The 24,456-nt window shown below is 42.2% G+C and overlaps 1 protein-coding gene across 1 annotated transcript; it reads left to right on the top strand.

Moving 5' to 3' along the window:
- Window positions 1-1,370: 1,370 nt before the first annotated feature.
- Window positions 1,371-22,366, top strand: lbl (ladybird late). Its single transcript, XM_017249647.3, has 4 exons — window positions 1,371-2,220; window positions 21,590-21,768; window positions 21,844-21,929; window positions 21,982-22,366. The coding sequence occupies exons 1-4, from the start codon at window positions 1,500-1,502 to the stop codon at window positions 22,202-22,204; spliced, it is 1,209 nt and encodes a 402-aa protein (XP_017105136.2). The 5' UTR covers window positions 1,371-1,499; the 3' UTR covers window positions 22,205-22,366.
- Window positions 22,367-24,456: the final 2,090 nt, after the last annotated feature.

The raw sequence follows: 24,456 nt of genomic DNA, 5'->3' as shown, positions 1-24,456 counted from the left end.
TACTCCAGAAAATGTACAGTAAACAAGTAAAAGGGCTAAATAAAGTATTAGTTTTAAAAATTAAAATAATTGCCATGAAACTAATCAGTTATGCTAAATTATAGTTACACGTAATTAAATAATTTGTAAAATAAAAAGTAACTTTAATATAAACTAGTTTGTTGTAAAATATAATTGACGATTTAAACGTAGGCAACCAACCTTAAACGTTTATTTTCTCAAAAACACACACATAAGAGGATAAAGGTTATTTAAATAGGCAATACCCGCTAATTACGTTCATTATTTCAAAATAAACAATTATACCCCGACTTGAAAGGGCGTTTTAAGGGGAAGAAGACCCTATTATCGATTACGGCCCAGCAGTTACATCATTTCACTTAGCCAAGCTCCACACTCACACCTCCCATTCCCACCGGGAAAGGGCGCATTGCAGTTAAATAGACATTTGCATGCAAAATGCAAGAAAAAGCGAGAAATAAAAAGAAAACCAGGACAAACAGCGGAGCGAAATTGAATAAAAAGCTGACACTGACAAACAAACGAAGCGAGGAGCATACAGGGCGTATACGTGATAGAGCAAGCGAAGCAAACTTGCAATCAATTTGGAAATGCATTTGAGGTAACTTAGGGAATGGGAAATTGTGGAAATGGCAAGACAAACGGATGTGTGCCAAGATAGTACACAGAAAAAAATATTTCAGCTTTTTAAAAACAAAAAACCTTATAATTAGTTCATTTAAATCTCCAAATATAAAATGGTTTAAATGTTAGGATGACAATAGAGAGAAATAGAAGATGGCCATATTCTCACTGTGTGGCCAAAGGTCTTGGAACTTGAGCGCCAAAGACGCTAGCTTTTTCAGCGGAAAATAGATGAGGAGCCAACGGTACAACGAGACATCATTATTGATGACAATTGAGTGGGCCAACAGAGAGCTCCGAAAGAGCCGTAGAGAGAGCCAGCAATTACGATAATTAACGCAGTCAGCCGCCTGGAAACCAGTTGGCCAGAAGGAGAGGCACCGGCAGCGGCCCAGAGAAAGAGGGTAAGAAAGAGAGAGAGCTCGGCGAGCGCATGTCAAATTGTTCGAATTGATGACGTTTGCACGTTGACAGCGATAAGGCCGGGTGGAGGGGGCTGGAACGCTCTTGGCCCGCTGCTATTGGTCCGTTTCTGTTCTCTTTCGCGCAGCCCCGCCCACGAGATGCGCCACTGCGCGGCCGTGACGTCATCAAAACAAGTTTAAGGCCCCCAAACCGGTCGAGAGAGGTGGCCCAAAAAAAGTGCCAGAGAAATCGAGGGAGAGAGGCCACCGAGAGAATCCGCTGCCAAAGCCGTCCACGAGCCATTTTCGTTGTTGGTGTTTGTGTTGCACGTTGTGCCGTATTTTTCGTGTTGCTGCCGCGCGTTTTTGCCGACGCGTTTTTAATCGCCTCGCCACGGAGCCCCAAAATGTTTTAGCCAGCTGGAAAAGATTTGGAGTTATCCGTCAAAGATGCCGCAACGTACACCCAGTCCAGCCAATTCGGAGATCTCGGTGGGATCGCCCAGTCCGCCGCCAATGAAGGCCCTCAACATGAAGCGTTTGAGGTTGTTGAGGAGCCCCAATCCCCTCGAGAATAGCCGGCAAAAGTCATCGCCCGTACGTGTCAAGAGCTTCTCCATAGCCGACATTCTGGGTCGAGGAAATGACAAGGAGCCTCATGAAAGAAAGGACCCTCCGCCCAGTGCAATTGCAGTAGCACCGACGCTTCCCGGAGCACCCGCACCAGCTCCACTGATGCTTATCCATGAGCGATTGCAACCTCCTGCAATGGTGAGCTGTGCTCCGCCCCCCGCTGCCGGAATGCATCCATTCCTGTCGCCAGCCCTGCTCCATAGCTACGAGCAACGGCTGGCCTGGGACTACCAGCGCCAGCTGCAGGAGCACTTCCAGGCGCAGGCCCACCTGCTGCGCCACATGAGCCTCAATCCCGCCATCATTACCTCCGAGGACGGCAGCTCCGAGCGGTCGGAGCAGCGTTCCAGCAGCAGCAATGGCAGCACCGACTGCTGCAGTCCAGGTCACGGGGAGAAGCAAGTGTCCCAGGAATCCCCCGAAAAGGGGTCAAAGAAAGTTGAGGAGGGGAAGGCAACCGGGGGAGCGGCTGCTGGTGCTGACACTCCGTTGGATGCCCTCTTTCAGTTGTCCACCAAAAACTTTGATGCGGAGCAGGGTGAGTACTTCTAATCATAGTATCTATGGTACTTTTCATGATTATAAATATTTGAAAAAAGTTAAAAAATAAAAGGCTATATCCTAATATTTATTTAAAACTCTTGTTAAATTAATTTAAATTTATTTTAGTACTTGTGATATCACGAAATTAATTTCCTTACTGCTGGCTGTGCCTTTCCCTATCTCAGCAACCGCAACCAAATTACATTTTAATATAAACTGATTTCCCAACAAGACCCATCATAACCATTAGCCTGGCGAGCGATTGATCAATTGTTGTCATTACGTCTTGATGAGATTCTGCTTAAGGCGTAAAAACAGTAGTAAGGTCAGTCGGCCCGATCCGGACCGGCGCGGTCGAGGTGGCTAAATCAATTTCTGGCCCGGCTAGCCAGTCGGCTCCATCACTTTGCTCGGCATTGCTTTGATGGCAATTGCCTTTCCCAGACCCAACACAGACCCAGACCCAGAGCCAAACCAAACCCAAACCAGATACCGATGCTGATCTGAGTCTGGAGCCGCAGACTGATGGCTCTGGCGCATGCGTATCGTTCGGCCATAATTTGCTTAGCGGCGTTGATTTCTCGTTAAGTCGCAGACGCGAACCGATTTATACCACACATGAAGAAATTTATTTAATTATTTTAAGCTTAAACAATATGAAAGGGTCTGTTCCATAAAACTCTTGCTGTCATAAGTCCTAAGAAGCTATGAATATTTGTTTTATGGTTAAATCTTTCCTAGAGACTCTTCCTAATATGGATTTGAAAAATTTCTTGATATTGCATATTTTTTTTGCAAAGTGCAACCAATCCATCAACAGACCCACGGTTTGCGCTTTGTTCATCTGCTACTGAAATTGAATTTACGCGGGGCACGTACAACAGGCAATTGGTTCGTGCTCCACTCTCGGATTGCCACAGAGCCATCTAATCAGCATCAGCTGATTTGATCGGTTGATCGGTTGATCAACTGCTACTGGGATTGAGTGCCGCCCCAGGATGATGATTATGATTATCACACAGATGCAGTCGGGCCGCACTTAAGCGCCTCACTTTGCTAAAATTGTATTTTCCCAGGACAGCATCCGGTGTACAATCGCCCTTCTTAATGCCCTTGCAATTTTCCATGTTGATCAAAAGCCGTAACCGGCCAATTTGAGGGCAAGATGTGAGGAACTTCCGCCTGGTAATTAGGAGCAGCGACAACTTCAATTTTAACTCCAGCTCCAGACTTGGAGCGCCCTGCTAGCCGGTCATGACGATTGCCAGCAGATAAACCAAAGTGCAGTCCCGCATACAAAATAATTACAATGAAAATGGCTGAAAAGTTGCAGCTATTCGAACAATGGACCTGTCGTTAGGTCTCGTCAATTAGTAATGCAGTAGGCATATATGTATATTCCAAGCCACCGAAGCATAAATACACTTTTCTAATTATTAAGTTACATACATAGGTAACTAAGGTAACATAAGGTTCTTTCCAAGTTGTGTGGCTAGAAAAGTTATTTATTATGAGGAGTTTTATAAAAATTATAAGTTGATCAAGAATAAAATTTTTCATAATATAATTGACATTGAATATATATAGCCAGATGTATCTAGATTCTAACAGCTAACAAGCACTGCCTCTAGATCGTTTAGAAAGTTTCTTGTATACCAGAGAGACTCCCTTCGAAGAGGGTATTTTAGTAATTTTGTAATGAACCAGAAGGGAGCCAACATGGGCATAAAGAAAGCACATAAAGGGGTGATCAGCACGGGTTGGCTGTTGATGAAACGCCAAGACAATTGGCACAGACAGTCGTATAGTCGCTTTATTGAACGTACAGCAGTACGGCGAACGCACAAACGGCACAAAGCTGCGGCGGACGGATGCATCCCTAATTACAATTTAATTACTACAACTTTTCCCACTTGACAAAAGGCGGCGGCAATGGCAGCCGAGTAGTACCCAGCACCGAAGACCCACCCAAGCATGAACCACAAAACGCACACACACTACACAACCTCACAGATACTAAATGAAAACACAGACACAGATACTGAAACGGCGGCAACAATGATGATGGCACTTCGGGTTGACAGTTGATTTGACAGATAGCAGTGTAAACATTTTACAACGTGCGGGTTAGAGGGTCGCGGGGCGGAGCCAAATGTAAAATGTAGCCAGCTAGCCAGCCGGGTGTGAGGTGGTTCTGCCCTGAGACGAAAAGTCAAAACTAATTAGTTCAACTAGACGTATACTTAATTTTGAATGGGAGCGAAGTTGAAAAATATAAATAAGTGCTAGATTGAGCATAAATTATAATTTTAATTGGAAAAAGGGGTAGAGAGTGTGGCTGGCAAGTCGTGTGCTAACTACTACTATATTTAATAACCTATACCTCAAATTGGTAGTTGGGTAAATAGCTTTTTGAGGTACTGCTTTCCGAATAACGTGACATTTAAATTGCGTGCCTCTGCCATCTGAGCAGTAGTTTATCTACTGTGCCAGATAGATTTCAATCTTTCACATTACCGTCCTTTTAACCAGTAATTTTAGTTCAAATATTGGCTAGGCGATTGTTAGGTATTAAAAATCTAGTTTTCCGATAAAGCAAATGGCTATGCAGCCATAAACAATTTAACACAAAAATTTTAATAAAAGCAAATCTACTGTGATAATTTTTAAATGCATATCACAAGGCCGCATGGTTTTCATTATACTATTGATTGATATTTCCTCGAAAATGCATTCAAATGTGAGGTGAAAAAAACACTTCAGAACTAAACATTACGCAAATTCCTCAATGCAATTGCATTTTCATTCATTTTAAACGCTTCCCAAGAATCGTATTCAATAGACTAAATAAAGCCCGTGGCAAAATTCAACAAGCTGCGAACTCAGACAACACATAAATCATGCAAACAAAAAGAAATCACCGCCGAAGTGTAAAATAAAAATTCACTTCAAATGATTAATAGCTGCACAACGTTTCAACAAAATTCGTTAATGACATTAAAACAGCTCGCAAAAACTATAGAAAAAACTGAAATTCGTATTCGTATATTTGGGTATATTAAATGCTGTAAGGCGAGACTCGTTTGCCTCAATAAAATCAAGAAAATGTCTGCGGGCCAAAACGGTTCTAACATCAGCGGCATCTATGCATAAAATATGCATGAAATATTGCAAAATCGCCTCCGAGCAGCCGAAACAAGTTGACAAGCCGGCGCTGGCATAAATTCTCTAATTAACGGTTGCGCCTCAAATATTTTATTAAAAATTATAATTTGCCAGTAGTAAAAGTGGCAGAGAAATATGAGTTTGCGTGCCGACTATCCATAAAGCATTGGCATTAATACGGGGGCCCGGGCTCAGCAAAAAAATAAAATAAATACAAAGCAAAAACTAGCGAGACTTGCGTGGTTGGGTTTCAAAAATGGTTAACTGCCTGATTTGCTTTCACTAACCGCAACCCTCAGGGCTGGACAATCCTATATTATGCCACTTCACTATACCACTCGGGTGGTCCATCATCATCGAGGGGCGCCCCTCGAGCAAATTGCATACTTCTCCGGTCCGGTTAGAGCAAAAGTCAGAACAAGAACAAGTGACGCCTGGCCGGGAGATGATCAGATACACACTGAGATGGCAAGATACACAGATACTTAGATACAGATGCAGACCAGGCAGTCACCAGGCAGTCGGATACAAAGAGGTGTGCGAAAGCAACGCACTGAAGGTGTTACCTGCACGCTTTTGATGAGCACTAATTGAGCTCAAGTTGCATTTTTCTTTTCTGCCCAAAGGAGGGAAGTCCGGGACTCTGTCTAGAGACCTGAACTAAAGCCGGGACCGGGAAAAGGAAAGGGATCGAGAATCGGCGTCAAGATCAAAGCCAGCGGTCCGATCATAAAGACAAGCGAAAATCAAGCATCGACAGTTGCACAAGAGACAGCAAATGAGAGAATTAGCCGGGAAGACTGACAGCCAGCCGAGAGATCGAGGTGAGCCAGAAAGTCTGCTAAAGAGGGCTACATTTTGGTAATAACTCTATCAGGGCCATATGGGAGGCCCAAAAGTCCAACTGTTGCCAAATGCTAAAAGGGTTTCCTACACAGTAAGACATCAATGCAAGGATACTACTTTGTTCTTGTATAAAAATATTAAATTATATGAGAAGATATATTGAGATAAAGTATAGACTATATCTGACCAATCTCTTGCTGTGTAACAAATGAACCCCTGAAAAAAGGGGCTGGAATGCGGCATTCAAGTCAGGACCTTGTCAAAGTTCTTTAAAAACGCATTCGCATTCTCATTCCCATTCGCATTCCCATTCGCGTTTTTGCCAAACATTAATCACGGGCCCGATGTGAGGAGCCGGGACCGCCCGAGCTGTGAAATTTCGGCATGTGTCGAACATCAAAAGCCCGCGCCACGCATAAAAAGCCATTTAAAAACGCATTTTCTGCCTGGCCCATGGCCCATGGCCCCACAAAGCACTCCCCACTCTGACCCGCGGGGCTCAAAACCCAAACGGAGTCCTCCGATCTTGGCCAGGAAATGCAATTCGCGAGATTGATGCGTTCACAGACAGCCCAGCCAACTACTGCGGCCAAAGTGCAGCAAGACAAGGCCAAAAGGGGGCCAGGGGGAAAACGCATTTCCTTGCGGCTTTTCCAGCTGCAAAATGGGTCAGTTGGCGCCAAAGCTGGCCAAACCAGTTCCCTATCCTAGGTGTTGCCTTTTCCTAAAGATTGTATCTGGATCTAAGGATTCACTGAAAAAAATAGCAGCAATAATAAATAACGAAACCACTTATTATACGTAATAAATACACATACTTGTAGTTTATTTAATTGCCAATGCTATAATTTTGTTACTTTATTTGTTTTTACAACATTTTTCATAAATTTAAGCCCTATAATTTTCTTCAGTGACTTGCTAAACCGAGAGACGCGGGCGTATCTATGATAATCGTGAAAATTCACGGCGACAAATCATATTTATATGCTCACTTCTGAAGTCCGAGTCTTTGATGATAAATGTTTAAAAGCCGGCATAAATTAAAGCATTCAAATCATTAGCAGCGGTGCCGAACAAACGAGCACTGATCGTTGGACATTTGGAAGGAGGAAGGAGGCCGAGGGGCTGACCAAGAGCGGATGGGGAAATTATTCACAGCTACGGCTCCGGCGACATTAATGCGAATGAGTCTCAGATGCACTTCCTCCCCGTTTCCTCAAAGCCAGTTCTACACCAGGCAAGGTGTCTTCTTTTCCTGGCATTCGCTGCGCCGACAGGTGCGGTCTCCTTTCCCGTATCCATGTCCAGGCGCTCCATCTAGATGTCTGCACTTCATTTTTGATGATCCTCGAGTATCGTTTGATGCATTGCAATGAAAAGTCAATTCGTTCAGGTTCATAATCAGACTATTTCAGCTGCAGGGAGTTTCCGAAAACTCTCTTAAATATACATATAGCATAACGAATGTTGAACGTCTGACGATAAAAATATTAAGGAATACGATAAGTTACAAAAAACATGAATATTCAATGAGTTGTAGTGAGTCTCTTACAACTTATATTACCCATTTGATGATCTTCCTCTTAGTACAATCAAATAAAATAATTTTCTACCCGACGATTGACTTGGAATAATTAATTTAGTAAGTCATTTTCACGCCTCTCCCTCTCCGAAACAATTCCCCCGCATTTTCCGTACATCAAAGAACATATTCAGCCCTTCACCAGAATATACATATTCGAAAGGGCGTAACAAATCTCTAGCCGAAAACCTAATTCAGTGATTTGGAAAAACAAGCAATAGTTGTTGGTGGTGTTGCTATTGTTTTGATGTTGATGTTAAAGTTGCTGTTTACATGCAACACGACTCAGAAGCCACCACCAACCACCGACCATCACCGCAATAAAGCAAGCGGAGAACGACAAACTTCACGCTAAAATCGAAGGAAGCTGTGAAAAATGTTTTCTTCCTCCGAATCGTTTCCTCCTCCGTCCAAAATCCAAAGACTGTGAGTGGCTGCAATGTCAACAAAACATTTAACACCTTCATCAAACAGCAACCCCATGTATTTGTGTAATCGTTTATTAAAGTGTGAAGAAAATTAATTTGACTATCGGAGCTGTTTCTATGGCAAATGACTTGCAATCGTTGACAAGATTAATTAATCCCCCAAGAATATCTTGCACGTCTGTGGGTGGAAATGAAAACGAAAACGAAAATGTTTTCCGTAATTGATTTTCTTTTCCATGGCATTTCTTTTCGTTTTCATTTGTTTTCCTTTTTGGCCAAGCAGAATTGTTATGACAAGTCTCGTTATGCCAACGAAAGGCGTAAATATGTTTTTTTTTTTTTTGAAATATTTCAGGGTAAAGCAAGTACTGGCTTATGCAGATGAGGTGTACGTATATAAGCATGGATGTCGGGGGCTGTTTCATGTCCGCCGACATTGCAACTTTAACTCCAGCTCGTGTATGCACTTTTGACAAGTAATTTAATAAAGCCAGCGACATGACGCGTTGTTGTTGCCAAAGGTGTTGCTGTTGCAGTTGCTTAAACATGCATAAGCCAAGTTTAGCTGAGAGTAAAGGTACCACCTCGAGTGCCAGTCAGTTAGTCACTCAGTCAATGGTTCGAGCCAACCTTTAGTTTATTTTTTGCCCAGCTCTTGCACTTGGTTTTTGGTGTTGGTGTTGGTATTGGTGCTACTCGTGCTGTTGCTGTTTGATTGCAGCTTGTAATCACAATTAAAGTGTTAAACATAAATGCCAGGGGCCAGTGGGCAACTAACGAATAAAAGAGACAGTCAACGAAAAAATACGAGAAAACACAACGAGGAGGTGCACACAAGGGTTGCTCAAGTGGCCAAAAGTCTGGGGATCGGCCGACGGTTTTCTGGGCTTGGGAGTTTATCATTTCACGGACATGTCTGCGGGCTGACAGCTTTGGAATTTCGGCAGTTTTTCGATTAATTAATTGACTGCCAGCCTGCCAACCAGCCAGCCATCCAGACATTCAACTATCCAGCCAGCCATTCAAGTTCAAATGCATTTATATGCTAAGTTTAATTTGTCATAACAGCACAGCGAGTGAGTAGAACTAATCGAACAGGGGTTGCCCTCCCTGTTAAAAAATTCAGGTGTTATTACACTTAAGAAAATATTTGCTAGACCTTGAACTTTGGAATGTAAGGAGACTTTAACAGATTTTTAAATTTTCCAACAAAACAACTCAATGGAAAATCAACTTCATTAAATTAGATTCATTAGAATAGTTGAACACAACCTTAAAACAAAGTCAAATCGTTGGAATAATTTACAATGCAAAACTGGGTGTAATGAAGCGCTTTACTGAGATCGCGTCAGGGTAACACCTTTACAAATTACAAGTCAGCATTTAAATGGCCATAAATTTTTATGACACGGCGTCTACCAAATAACCAACTGGCAATCGAACAAAATAGCCTCATTAAGATGCCAGGCAAAGATCTGGGTTGTCACATTGGCAGTTCAAGCAGCTACAGTTTAAGTTCCAGTTCCAGTTCGGGTTCCAGTTGGAGACGACGACCCACTCGACGACCCAAGCAGCGGCCATCAAAGTCGGTCCAGTTAATTGATTTTAATGTTCCAATATCCTGACTGGATCGTCTCTGCTGACAAAAAACATGTGTACCCGATATGGATCGCCACTTTTCATTAATCGGTTTGGTGTTAATTTATGGCGTATCTTTATGGCCCATGGCCCGGACTGATTCTCGGTCATCAATTGCTTCCGTCTTGTCGGCCATGTTCGGGTTTACTCGAAGGAGGAGGAGGAGGCGGAGGAAAAATCCACCGAGCAGACGTCGCTTCAGAATGCACTTGAATATCTTTCCAGCTCCCAGTTCTCGCTAATTACGGCAATTAAAAACCACTAAATATAAGAAAGAAACGAAATTTCCTATGTCGCCGTCAAGTGCTCGCCAGCCAGTTGAGTTCAAGTGGCTCGGATTCCCGTAATGAAAATGGCATCTTAATAAAGCATAATTACACCGCGCCAAATGGAAGCCTAAAGTGTTTTTGTCAAGTAGGATACCAGCACCAGCCGGCGCAGCGGCGGAATCCTTTGGTCTCCAGGATATTAGTCAGATATCGCCGGCTGATTAGCTGATTAGTATTGTGCTCTGGCTATCCATTAGCAGTCCCCCAATTGCATTACATTATTGAACATGAGCCCAAGCGGCGGCGGCCACAACTGCAAGTCATAAACAATTTCAATTGCCGTTGCACATTCGCAACACTCAATTAACGCTTTTCAACAAAGGCCCGGCCAGCAAAACGGCAACACAGCACAACACCGGCCACAATAACAATAATAATAATGCATTCATCACTTTATGACAGCCCCACATACAAACTTGGCCTAGACAATAGTGTCAACCATAAAGAGATTGCAAAGCCCGAGCCGCGTATCTATTAAATTATGCTTAACTATGCGCTTTTGTTGTACCAGTCGGCAGCTCGAATGTGCTTATACGCCGTTGTTGTAGTTTTATTTGTAGTTGCTGCCGGTTGCTGGGAGTTTCTTACAAAGGCCCAGCCACTTACCACTTAAGATTGCGGAGGCAGCATCTGTGCACAAAGGGGCTCGCATTAGCTCGTATCTTCGGTGTCTTGAGTGGATCCTTCGCTTCCAGGAGTCACCCTTGAAATGACTATACTCCATAGTTGAGCTGTACATGACGCAGTATCAGTAATAAGTAAATGATTGGCAACCAAATTTGCAGTTGTTTTCGATTTGGCCAAAAAAAAAAAGTTTGCCCACATAAACAAGTTCGGAAAAAGAGGCAGACAAATCGACTCAACTTGTGCGATTTAAGATGTTATATTCCCCATAAATTCTCCTTTAACAAAAAGGCGTGGGATTCTTGTAGTATTTTTGAATAAGTAAGTCTGAATATTCCACACTCTTTTATTTTGAGAAAAAAAATAATAACGTTATAAATAGCATATTTTTAAACAGGATTTAACGGGTGTCTTTATGTTCTCTATAAGACCCAATTAAGACTAGAACAATTAACCTATAGATTATCATCAAAAATTGCCACTAAAGCACTCTTGATTTGATGGCATTTTTATACTCTTTCAATTGACAATGACCGCCGTTTTGCCGTTGGCAATATATGCATATACCCACATTTATAAACGAAATTGTCATCGTATACAACTTCTAGCTTTTTTTATTATTTTTGTGTATTTATTATTTTTTCCACATACATGCCATACGGTGCGTATACGTAATGGGCGCTTAAGCGACTGCCACTACGCCTGCGGCTGCCGCTGAGCCAATGCATAAACTGTTGAATTTATGCCCATTTGGTGGACCGGAGAGGAGCCACCGTGGTGCAGAAAGGCAGGGAGGCTGCCAACGGGGCGTAGATTTAATTAAATAAATTCCAAGAGCAAAGCATTCGGCGACGGCGCTTTTGCATATCGGTGCGTAAATTCGCATTATAACTGTGTCAGAGTGTGTGTGTGCCGCTGAAGGTGTGTGCGTCATTTGTAATTAAATAAATCTGCGCATTGTTTGCAACTCGGTTGCAGCTGCATGTTGTACGCTCAGTAGAAACAAATGAAATACACTTTAATTTGAAAGTTATTTGTGGCTAAGGTAGTTGCAAACGTGTTTTTTTACGATAATGTTAAAATACCAGTAAAATATGAGCACTTTTTATAAGAAGACAATTTATGAATAATATAATAAGATATCTCAAAAGAGAAACTATATCTTGGAAGTATCATAAACATATATTTTTTTGGCAAATTCATGTTTTTTTTGCTAAAATATTATTTACATATTTTTTGTGTTATTATTATTTTGAATTAAAGTGTAAAAGGTTATAAATCTTCTTTTTTGTCTTTTGCTAACAAATTTATGGCTAATTTATTTAGCTTGTCATACGACGAGTCTTGCAATTATGAAGGCGAAATGTGTGACACGCCCACAGCAACCCGAACGCTGAGTTGGCACACCAACACGCACTCCCTGACACAGACACAGGGACACTCACTCACGCACACACACTGGGAATCAGGCATATATCAACGGCTTAACAATTGGCTCAGACTTGTCGTCAGGTGGCCATTGCCGTTAAGCCCCCGCCCACCCCACTTCGTCCTTGTTGCTCCCCATTCCTATTACAAAGTCCCACTGCCCCGTTCTTGACGCCTTCCACACGCATTCTGATACTTTAATTTATGGTCTCGCTCGCAGTTTATTTGTCATGCCAACATGCTGTCCCAGTAATTATATACATAACCGTAACTAGTTTTCATTTCATTTATTTTTCCCCTTTTTTTTGTTGTTGCTGTGTTTTGGTGCAACATGCAAAACTATTTTATGGCCCTCGTAGCACGAACGCACATCAAAAGCGCCATGCAAATGCTCGCTTGTTATGGCTAATGGCTCGGATCGGTCATGAAACAGAACTCGTTCTGAAATGAAGCCAATAGAGGATGCCAGAAACGGTTATTGGATGGTAAAAAAATGAACATGGCTATTTTAACTGAAATTATTGTCAATCAGGGTTGATAATTACTATATTTATCTCTTCATTGGAATGTCTGTAGACTCAATGCTGATGTGAGTTTTTGAAAGTTACAAATAAACATTAAAAAAGTAATTAAGCGATGATAAAATAATGTATAGTTTGAATTTATGGTTTTAGTTTTTTATGAGATTTAATTGATATTAAAACATGATGTACTCTTAAAATAAAACATTCGAGTTTTCTAATTCTTCTACGAATCAATGGGGTTAAAAATCTATTTCAAAATAGACATTTACCTGTTTGCACCAAAAAGAAAGTCCTCTCTTAACCTTATCGATTTTATGTCCCATGTTAGTCAGTAAGTCTAGCCATATTTTTTTCTCACCTTTTCGAAAATAAACCGCAACCGGCAACCGGCACTGAACTTTCATTTTATGGCGCCCACTAAAAACAAAACCTACGAGCACACCGCTGGTCGCAAACTACTGCTCCTGCTTAAAGCCGCTTATCTGGCCGGCTATATCGATAAACATAAATAAAACGATATTGTCGTTGTCGCCCCAAACCGGCGACTGCAGACTACAGCCTGCCAACTGCCAACTGCATTGCCGACCCGCGGCCAACGCCTTTTGCACAAAAATGGGCAGTCAACATGCAGGCGCACATAAAAATTCACAATAATGATAACGATAACGATGCGCATCAGTTTGTTGTTTTACAAGAAAATTATGTATTATTAGCACACTCACACACGTCCTTACATACACACATATGTGGATAATATTGAAGAGCCTTTTGGGATGAGAGATGCACTTGTTTGTCGCCCTGCTGTGCCTGGGCAGCGTTATAAAGATGCCTGCTTTATCACTTTGGCCCCACGGGATCGAAGATCAAGGAGTGAGTGAGCATCGCATTTGCAGTCCCGGCAAATTAACTTGTTCCTGAGTTGTGAGATCTGCTCGTGCCGCAATCGGGTGTATTAACGGAAATTTATCATAAATTCCAATACCTTACTACTAATGGGCGTTGATTAGCTAATTTGCTGCGCTCGTTTCATTTTCCGCTCATGCCCAGCAAGTCATTTCAAATACCTAATGCTCGTTGCCGGTTTTTCGTCGTTCGATCAAAACCGTCTCCATGGTGGATTTGCCACGTCTAGGTTAAGGGGTAACAACACTAAAATAAAAATATATTTTATTAAAATATATAATATTTTATTCAAAATTCACATAAAGTTTAAAAGTTAAAAATCTTAAAGGCTTTGCTTTGATATTTACTAAATTAATATAATAAAAAATTCCGTTTTGCAGAACTCTGCAAACTAATTTAATATACTATATGTATGTAAGTTAATATATTTCACATTGTTTTAATTTATAATTTTATATTACATTTATTGACTAATACACTTTTTAGAGTGCACTTCTATAGACCGCCCCCTTTTTGAACATATCTGAGCATCGGCTTTTTTCTTTGATCTCCGCTTAGCCACCTAACCGAATCTCAGCTCGAAATAATGAATGAAATCGATTCGAAGCCAAATGCCAAGCTAAAAACAAATTAAATGCCGTTTTGGCTTTGTGCGTTAACAGAGCCTGGTTAGGCTCTGGACGGATTAGCATAGCGTGCGGTTACTGTATCATTTTTGGCACGCATGTGCACCGTCCTCTCGCCCCTTCTTTTTCTAACTGGATCAGCTGTCCCTTTCGTATGCTCTCGCGCCGGCTCTTTCTCTCCTTTTAGTGAGCCCAACAATGAGAAGATTAATTTATGTTATTAAGTCGGCACCGCTGTCTTTGATCTTCGCTCCTCCGAGGTGTAAGGTAGGCAAGTCAATGCGGTGGCAATGCCGGCACCTGAAGATACCACAAGATACCCCCACCCAGAGTCCGGAACCCAGAACTGAGAGCTCAGAACCCAGAACCCGAATGCAGAACCACTGCCACGGACAATCGATGAGCATTGGGATCGAGTGAGTCCGAGTTCGAGATTGAGATCGAGATCCACACGATCGATCGCACGACCCTGACCACGAAGTAAAAGTCGGCTACCTGCAGAGAGTTAGATTGCCCCTGGTCCTGGACTTCCAAAGTTGAGGAAGTCATGCTCCGATATTCTCACTCCGACCTGAGACTCTCTCTTTCTGTGCCTGGGAAGTATTACATTAATTTGTAATTTATGACAGCTTGTCATAATATCAACGCTATTGTTGGTAAAGTCCTAAGTCAGGGAGGGCACTGGGAAAAATTTTAGATGGTTGCTTGGACTTTAAACCTAATTTTTTCAAAACCATTTAGACACAGTTTTATTTTCGAACCGACAACCAAAATTCAATCACGTGAATTTTTATAATGTTCCTAATCGGTCTGGATATGTGATTCTCTAAGTTATTCATATTTAATTATATTTTAAATTGATTTCGAACCAGTGGCTTTTTTGTTAGTGTGTGCTCATTAATAAAATTTTGGATGTTTTTCTTGTTTGCCGCCGCTTTGGTTTCGCTGAGTTGTCAAAACTATCGACAATGTCTCTGGGGCAAGTTTAGCGGCTTGCTGGCCGCCGATCCAATCACCCGGTGATCATGGTTATGGTGATCATCATCAGCGTGAACTGGGCATCCATCTATCCATCCATTCATCTGGTGGCTGCTTGGGGCATTGTTGGCTTTACATGCCGTTGTCAACGCTCTTTGTTGTGCCACCAATAACGTGGCGGCGCCTTTGATCCGGCGGCCAGTTCAAAGCCCCCACGAACTTCTAACTCAATTAGTGTGTAGTTTTTTAAACGGTTTTGATTACAGCGCATATTTCTTGCCATCCCATCTACTAACACGGTATACATGCTACTTATAAAGACATTAAGCCGGCCAACTCATCCCAAGTTCAGTCCCGGTCCAGCCCCCTTCATTTGGCCCACATTGGTGTTGGAACTGGAGCTGAAGGGGCTAGTACTGGGACTGAGATTGGGGTTGGGGAAGGTCACTCAATCAGTGCCCAGGATCCCAGTACCCAGAGCGCACATCTCAGATCTCAGATCCGAGATGCATAAGTGGAGAGACGCCAAGAGCCGCCCGTTGTTCTTTGATCGCATTTTAATGATGATGACCATTGTTAGCTGATGTTAGCGATTGCAAACTCAGATTTTCACTTAACAACAGCCGCCAAACGCCGGAGAGCTAAAGGGCATGCAAACATAAAGATGATGCACTGGACACTGCAGCATCCCAAGGAGGAGGTGGGCAAATCGGTGCAGGGGCGGTATGGGTCTGGGTCTTGCCTGGTCTGGGCAGTATCATCGGGTGCTCAGCGATCCAAATTGCAATGCTACGTAATTTTTATTGTCTCGCACAAACCAAATACAGTGGAATGAGGTCTATTGGCAATTGGTTGTAAGACCCACGTCATGGGAAAATCCCTCATTAGTGGATAAATGCTTTATTGCAAACTATAAAATCACAAGAACTTATTTTAGCCTTTTGTTTTTATTTATTTTAAATGAATTTTCTCTAAAGCACACTCCATTTTAAAACACTCCATTTACTCCTCCTAGTTTATCCCAATGGCTTTACGGTCTTGACCCACTCTCGACCCACTGCGCCTGGGGAGGCGTCCGAACATGGCTCTTGCAGACATCGCCGTCGTCTACTGTCTGGAGCCACCATTCCATCCCACTGCCCCGGTCCCATCCCACCACCAGGTCTGCGGCTTCGTGTTGGAGCAACTCTTGCACTGACTGACTTCATTGCTCTTTACGTTACGTTAAGTTTAAGTATACGTTTGCCCACTGCCCGAGCGCCATCTCGTTTAATCTGCCTTTTAGAGGGCGTGGCCATAGTATTTTATATGTGTTGATCAAAGAAGGCCGACGCTTTGTCCCGAAGCCGACGCGTTGCCCTGGCCACTGCGAGCCCCTTGCCATCCTCCTGCCGGAAACTTTTGCGTAGCGCATGCGCAGCGGTCCGATCGTGAATCATGTGGCCGTTGCCATGGTTGGGGGAATGTGGTATGGATGGATGGATTCCAGGGGGCAAAAAGGCTGAGGATCGGTGTGTGGCCGCGGTTGGGACTCTGCTCTGGGACTCTTTCTGGCTCGGACTTTACGTATTCATTATTGAATTAAGGATGGCCACGTTTTCGGCGCTCTGTTTCGCTGCGTCGGAGTTGCAATTGATTTGCCAGCCATTAAAATCAATCAAAATATAAAGTCGAGGGTCGTCCGCGGAGTTCACTAGCAATTACATGTGAAAGCCGCAAGCTCAGCGCTAATGAATCGACAGTAATAGTACACAGTAAGAAAGTTATCTGGGTTTTATTAAGACTCTATATAAGCGATGAAAAAGTACTTCTTACTTTTTTTTTGCGGTGCAAGTGCAGTTTTTTAGGCCATCTAAAGTGAGTGAGTGAACATCGTGCGCAAACGGTTTGTTGATTTACCTGTTTATGTTTTTATTCAAGTCCCAAGGCCAAGCCTTGGGGTCCGTTTCAAAAGAAAGTAGCCGACTCACCGATCCTTCAATATATGTATGAAGAAATTAGCCCTCAATAACAACTGATTACTGCCCCCAGGTACCGTTGACATGTTTTTCGGCTCCGCAAATTGCCAGGGCACTCGGAAATTATTGGCCATGCTAATGTTTACAAGATGTAATGCTGCAATCAAAATAGCTGCGGGCCAACATGAACATGAAAACTTTACGCCGGGACCGGACGGTGACGCTTTGCCTTTAATGTACAACAAAATTTTCAATTAAAACGAAGAGGGACGCACCGCAGAGAAAGTCCTTTATGGCCAAGGGTAGTCAGAAGTATTAAGCTATATGGTTTTATGGAGCAATAACACAAGATTTGGAAAGGTGTCTCTCATAAAGCCGCAGGATAATAATAAACATGTTTATGACACTCTGATATTATGCATAGACTAAAATTCAAATACATATATTTCATCTATTAAACACTCTGCAGTTGTCAAATGCTAACCGAGTCATCAGCCACTCCTAAATAACTTCCATTTTGGCTTTAAATAAATTCAAAATATGGTGTTTGGTTACCTGGATCTTAAAAGCCAGTTCTCCAAAAGCAAAACTCTGGGGCGGTACAAATGACAACAAAATACACAAAAATATTGGACACATTACGAGCGTGTAAACAAGCAACCAACAATGACAGTCGTCGAGTTGGGGCTACAAAGCTGAGACCCCACCGGTCGAAAAGCCTCCATCTCCTTCTCAGACATCGGCATCCATGTCGAAATGAAAATACCAAAATTTATAACTTTCTCGTTATGGAGAAGAGCTGCGCCTCGGCAGTCAGTAATGGTAATGGGAATCACTGGGGCCAGCTTACTTTGTCGGCGGCTAAATTTGTCTCATCTTCTCATATTAATTTGTGTTATTGTATTTCGGCTTTTCGTAGGCCGAAAAACAACACCGGCAACAGCAATAATAATAATAAAAGAGACCCACCAAACAAAGGTAGCCAAAAGGTATCGGGTTTTATAACCTGCTCGAACTCATCAATTTCATTGCTAACAACACGCAGACACGCCAAAGTGAGAAAAATATGCTGGGCCCTCCATCGACTTTGATCCGGTCTGAATCATCCGATGGGATCCCGGAGTTGCTATTCTCTGGCTTGTTCAGAAGCAGAGACTGGCCAACGTCATAAGTAAATTTCTTGTGTTGTTTCGGGGATTTCAAAAAGCCATTTAGAATAAATTAACTGGGACCTACCGCTAAAAAGATCTCTGATCCGATCGGGTCACAAAAGGAATCCCTTCCTCATCTCATCTCCATCTCCGCATTCATTTCTGTTTTCGTTTTCGTTTTGGGACCTGGATTTGGATTTCCATTTGGGTTCTCGAAGCCTCTCTTGAGGCTTCGGAGTGAAGCAATGCGGGAGTGATCCCCCAAACAGGATTAAAATTAGTTTTTGATTACGCTTTCGAGCTTCTGGACAACGCAATTTGTGGTCGGCCCGCTGGAGCGGCTCCTCTGTCTCTTTTCCACATAATTAGCGCTTTTAGCCAAACTCCTTAAGCCGGCGACTCTTTTGCATTCGAAGGTCGCCTTTCTGGCTTTGTCCTTTGCCGGTTTGTCATGACTCTGGCTCTGTGGTGGCGGCAAACCTTAAAGCTATTGGCAGGTATTTAGGCAGAGCCCTGAGAATGTGAAATTCCTTGTGGCCATAAATCCCCAAAAAGTCCAAAACTTCTAATTGAGTCTTCCGCTGGCAGCCCCAATCACATTCCACATGTCATGCTCCTGGCCTGGTCAGAACCCGGCTACCTACCTAACTTCGAATATTCAGCGCTCATCTTTCAAAGGTTCCGATGCGATTCGAGGCATTTGAAGAGCGTGTGAACACCGGGCACCTTGTGGTAGCCAAGTATTCCCGGTGCATTAGCCTTATCCGAGCGATACGCATCTTGGTAGCACAATTTTGGATCGAGTATCTCGAGAATGCGATCTCGACTGGCTCTTATTATGATGTTCCCTTTTCGAGAAGATTACCATTGCGGCCGGCCAATACTGATTGATTTGTAGATGCCTTTGATTGAATCGTTGCTCGGCCCGGAGTTAATCAGCATAATTGCTTTAGCACTTTGGGCCCTCCGCTCTGCTTTTTGTAATCTTCTTATTCTCTAATGGAAATCTATGGATATCTGAGGCATCTGAAGCGGGCTGTGATCCGGCATTAAAGAGCGAGCATTTAATTAATTGCTGTTAATTTATGTGCCTCCCAGTAGCAGAGTCCAGCTAATTTGCCTAATTACCAGCCACACCATTAGCCATGCGCACCAAGTCAATGTCTCAGATCGGCGGTTGATAAGGCACGCTATATACTCGTATCGTGTTTTTCTAATGCACTGGAAAAAATAACAAGGGAAAACTATATAGAAGCCATCAATGGCTCAAGTCCTTCATAGATCTATATACTGAAACTCCTCAAATACTTTTGTTGAGTGAAGCATTCCTTTTATGGCCAACTGCCCAGCCTTCTTACGCAAGGACAATGCGTCATTTTGTTTGTGTCTCAATTAGCAACGGTGGCAGGCAAGCAGGCTGGCATGAGTTATGCTTGCCTTTCCCTGGGCAACCAGGAGCTGCTCCTTCAGCGACTGTCGCCTGGTGGTTCGGTGTCAGCGACTTCAACTCTCTGCCGGCTGTCACAATGATTAGGTATGGTGATGACATTGTTTGTTGTATGCCACGCGGGTGTGGAGGTGTGGGTGTCCAGGTCGTAACTCACACAGCCAATAAACATATGTGGCACTCAGTGCACTTTAACTTTGGCTAGGCAGTTGTTAGAGCAGCCACTGACATGTGGCTCGGCATGTGGGTTAAGCTATTAACCAGGCTCAGACTTGGTCCAGCCTTCGGGTGCAGTTTCCTTAATTAATAAAGCTCGGCAAATGGCCAAAAACACACCCACCCCAACGGAGCTCGGGTCCGACCTGTTTTGGTCAGGTTTGCCATGGTTTTTAATTAGAGGCGTGTTTGCTTTACTTGTCCAATCTGCTGTCAAGAAGCCAAATCGAAAACGGTGCACATAACGGTTTAGAAATTAAGATCATATAGTGATTAACCTTTAACCAATAAATATTTTATGAATTCCGCAACTGTCCGACCTTCAACTGAATATATTTAAAAGCTCGCTGTTATAGTTCACTTAATGCCATTTTTTCCAATTTGGAATTAATGGATTAAATGGAATTTTTCTGTTCCTTGGCGGAAAGCAACCCTCTTTGAATTTAAACATGGGGCGTGTACAAAACAGAAGATTATCTAACCTCACAATAAACACATCAGAGTAGTGTCAAAATGGAACTAGGGCTTCGGTCGCAAGGCCATTAAAAGAACCGGGAATGAAACAACCCTGTCCTAGGGTGGTTTAGGGACGAATTCGAGTGTCTTAATTGTTAATTGTCGGACATGTTTAGCAGCAACAATGTTGCCTCAGAGGGGCAGCTGCCATTTGCAGCGTCGAACTTCCTGAGGGGCCTCCGTCCCCATTCCTTAATTTATTCAAGCCCGTAAACAAACGAAGCAACAGCCATTTCCGTTGATACTTTAGCTGAGCACTTATTCACTGCGATCACCAAAGGAATCTTTGGCTTGAAAAAATAAAAATAATAAAGGTGCAAAAATAAACAATTCCTAATGGGGTTGGGCTGACTCCCATCGGGTTCAACTGGGTTGAAAGCCATTTCCGCCGCCACAAAAGAAGAAAACATCAATCAGGCGCTGTATTACCTTTAAACATGCTAAAAACAAATACCGGCAATCAAAATCCAAATCAAATCCCAATCGAATCGCTTAAGAAAACAACCGCTACACGCACAAGGAGAATCATTCAAGCGGCATGGCCAATAAAATAATGTGGTATAAAGCGAAGAAGCTGGGCTGAAGACATGCCCCGCCAGGCCGCTTTATGACCACAGATTTGTTATTGCCGATTGTCTATTATGAATTCCATTGAATTGTGTTTTGAAATTGTTTTAACCACGAGCACATTTCACTGATTGAATTGAAAGTGCCAATGGATGATGCGTAGAGATCGGCCATAAAGTCGGTCATTAAAGGCGGCCGGGTTGAGGATGCTCTCTGGAACAAAAAAAAAAAGAAAACATAGGTCAAATTCTGGGCTGCAGAAGAGCCAAAAGCCCATAAACTTTTCCGTTTTACGATCATCTGTGTGAAGCATATTAAAAATTTGACTGATCGTTGAACGAGCGTATTTACGATGCCGTCACACCTTTTCGTGTTGAATTCGATTTTTTTATTTGGGATAGCAAGGCACTGAAACTCATATCGACTTAAATTTTACAGATCCCGCAACTTTAAACATCTTTGCCACTCGGTCCAATCCAAAGAAGAAACGCAAGTCCCGCACCGCATTCACCAATCAGCAGATTTTCGAGCTGGAGAAGCGCTTCCTATACCAAAAATATCTCTCGCCAGCGGACCGGGACGAGATTGCCGGCGGCTTGGGCCTGTCCAATGCACAGGTGAGTATGAAAGAGTGTAGAAATGAATACCTCAATGAGTATATCCAAAACTAATGTTATTAAACAATCTCCTAGGTCATAACCTGGTTCCAAAACAGACGTGCCAAACTGAAGCGCGACATGGAGGAGCTGAAGAAGGACGTGCAGAGCGTGAAACAATTGTCAGCGAACAAAAGCTTTTTAGAGAACGTTAATGACTTGAGTATTTTAAAGACCCGACCAGTCAGCAGACCCCATCCGCTCGCACCACCGCCACCCACTCCACCCACCACCGCAGCCCCAGGATAAGGACAGGGACAAGGACAAGGACAAGGAGGATCTGCGTATGCTGAAGCTCATGACTCTGATGCGCTACTCGGATGGCAAGCTGATACATCCGCATCCACCACAAGCACCACCACAATTACCGCTGTCCCACATGCAATACAGCGATTAGCCCAATTTGTAAATTCCCGAATATGAACGCTTTTTCGCATCTAATTTGCCAAAAGAAATGTAATAAATATGTATTATTAATGATAAATATTTTCCTCTCGTGATTTTCCTAATTGGAGTATCAAATTTATATTAAAATCCTCGCAGAAAAGAAAGTGGACCGCTAAACATAAATGTGTGTATGATATATTGTATTTCAAATGTAATTTTTCCTATTTTGTTGTAAATTATTTATGTGAATTATATTATTCCAGAATTAAACATAATATGCTAAAAACGAGATCAATTGAAAGCTCTATGCGTCTGGAACGGTTGAAAATTCAAAGTTTTTTACTTTAGCAAGAAAAATTTTTATTTTGAAACATCAACCATGTACATATTTGTTACCCTTCCACCAAAAATGTGCTAAAAATTAATAAGAAATATGTGTGCTTTATAAACTTTTTTTTTAAAATATGATTAATTATATTGACCGCTTCTAAGAAAGATTTCCTGTCGTTTCGAGACAAAATTGATTTGGTCGCTTCACTCCATTTGAGTCAAATGCAGAAAAGTGCACAATGCCCTTATAATGACCAGGTCCTACCGGTGACACTCCTATAACCATTTTCATGACATAGGGCTCGAATTCATACACAGTCTAAAAAACAATTATTATCGCTTTGAGATTAAAAATGTTTATGTTGGCTTACCCCAGGAGTGAGGCACTTTTCCTTTGTGTAATCTTTGTTCGTTACATGGGCAATCGAATAGGAATAATGCGGTTGGTTTTTTTCATACAAGAACTTGCAAAAATCCTTAATGGTCGTTTTGTATGGGGTTGGTTTCCATTTACCCCGTTCCTGTTTGAATGCTGCCAAGTCCAACTGGAACATAATTGTGGGAAAATGATTTGCATTGAATAAAGTTCGATCATTTACCTCAACTCGATCAGTAGATTGAATATCCCATACGACCGTTCCATTTCCTGATATGTGTATCGCACCGTTATCGTCCTTTACAAAAGTCATCTTCGACCTATCAATGAACTTATCTTCGGTGACAAATCCTGGAGGCATTTTCTCACAATCATAATATAAATTTTTGTTGTCCAGGACAAACTCGCGGTCTTTTTGTAATGAAACGGTCACTCCTTGCAGTAATATAAATATTTTACACAGAATAACAAATAGCCAAGCCATTTTTAAGTGGATCCGGAATGATTTTTGTTACCATCCAGTCAGACCTTTTATAACGATTTTTTACATAGTTTATAATTATTTTCAAGATAAGAGGCATGTAGTATCTCTCATGATTAACATGCAACATACATAGAGATATTTATCAAACGTTTCGTAATACCGGTAATCACTGGCTTGATCGGTGTTTTCCATGTTCCTATACATGGAACATGGCAAACTAAAGTTTAAGATAACCAACAGTCTAAAAAACATGAAGTTTGGCAGCAACATCGCAGCGAAAGATTAAACATTTAAATTTCGTACGCGAGGAATTTTACATTTAGTAAAGACACGAATCTGTTCGGGTTGGACCCGAAGCTGCTTAAGTATTATCTACATAGTATTTTACCTTACCACGAATTTTATACATACATTAGTGTTGGAAAGTTGTTATAAAATCCTCCCAAAAATTAACATCCCTTTTTATACCCTTGCAGAGGGTATTATAATTTTGGTCAAAAGTCTGTCCGTCTGTCTGTTTCTACGCAAACTAGTCTCTCAGTTTTAAAGTAGAGATGAAAATTTTGCCCTTATAATTTTGCCCATAATTTGCCCTTAGTGCAGTATGAGTACTAAATGTACTAATTCCATTTCCCTATATCACATTTACTTACTATTGTGTAATTTAATACTTAAGATTAACTAAATAAAGAAAATAATGAACAAAAATATGTTTATTTTATATAGCTTTTTTTTTTTAAATCGGCCGGATATCTATCCGGCCAAATCGTAGATATCCGGTATTCGGCCGGATAGTATCATGGAGGCCGGATAGGCCGGATACCGGATAGTTGCCGGATATCCGTTTCATCTCTATTTTGAATTGAAACTTTGCACACACCCTTCTTTCCTTTGCACGCAGTATATGAGTCGGAACAGCCCGGATCGGCCGACTATATCCTATAGCTGCCATATAACTGATTGATCGGAAATGGTATAACTTCGGTGTTTTTAGAGTGAGAGAGTTCAAATTTTACATGAGCGCTATTTTAAATAATACGACATGCCAAATTTCGTAAGGATCGGCCGACTA

This window comes from Drosophila bipectinata, chromosome 3R (genome assembly GCF_030179905.1).
Source record: "Drosophila bipectinata strain 14024-0381.07 chromosome 3R, DbipHiC1v2, whole genome shotgun sequence".
Taxonomy (NCBI): domain Eukaryota; kingdom Metazoa; phylum Arthropoda; class Insecta; order Diptera; family Drosophilidae; genus Drosophila; species Drosophila bipectinata.
This window is presented reverse-complemented; position numbering and strand designations above follow the sequence as displayed.

Bases quoted from the DNA above. Each gene is read 5' to 3' on its own strand.
- lbl (XM_017249647.3), top strand. From the start codon at position 1,500: ATGCCGCAACGTACACCCAGTCCAGCCAATTCGGAGATCTCGGTGGGA. The intron at 2,221-21,589 runs GTGAGTACTTCT...TAAATTTTACAG, and splicing joins AAACTTTGATGCGGAGCAGG to ATCCCGCAACTTTAAACATC. The intron at 21,930-21,981 runs GTCAGCGAACAA...AGTATTTTAAAG, and splicing joins GTGCAGAGCGTGAAACAATT to ACCCGACCAGTCAGCAGACC.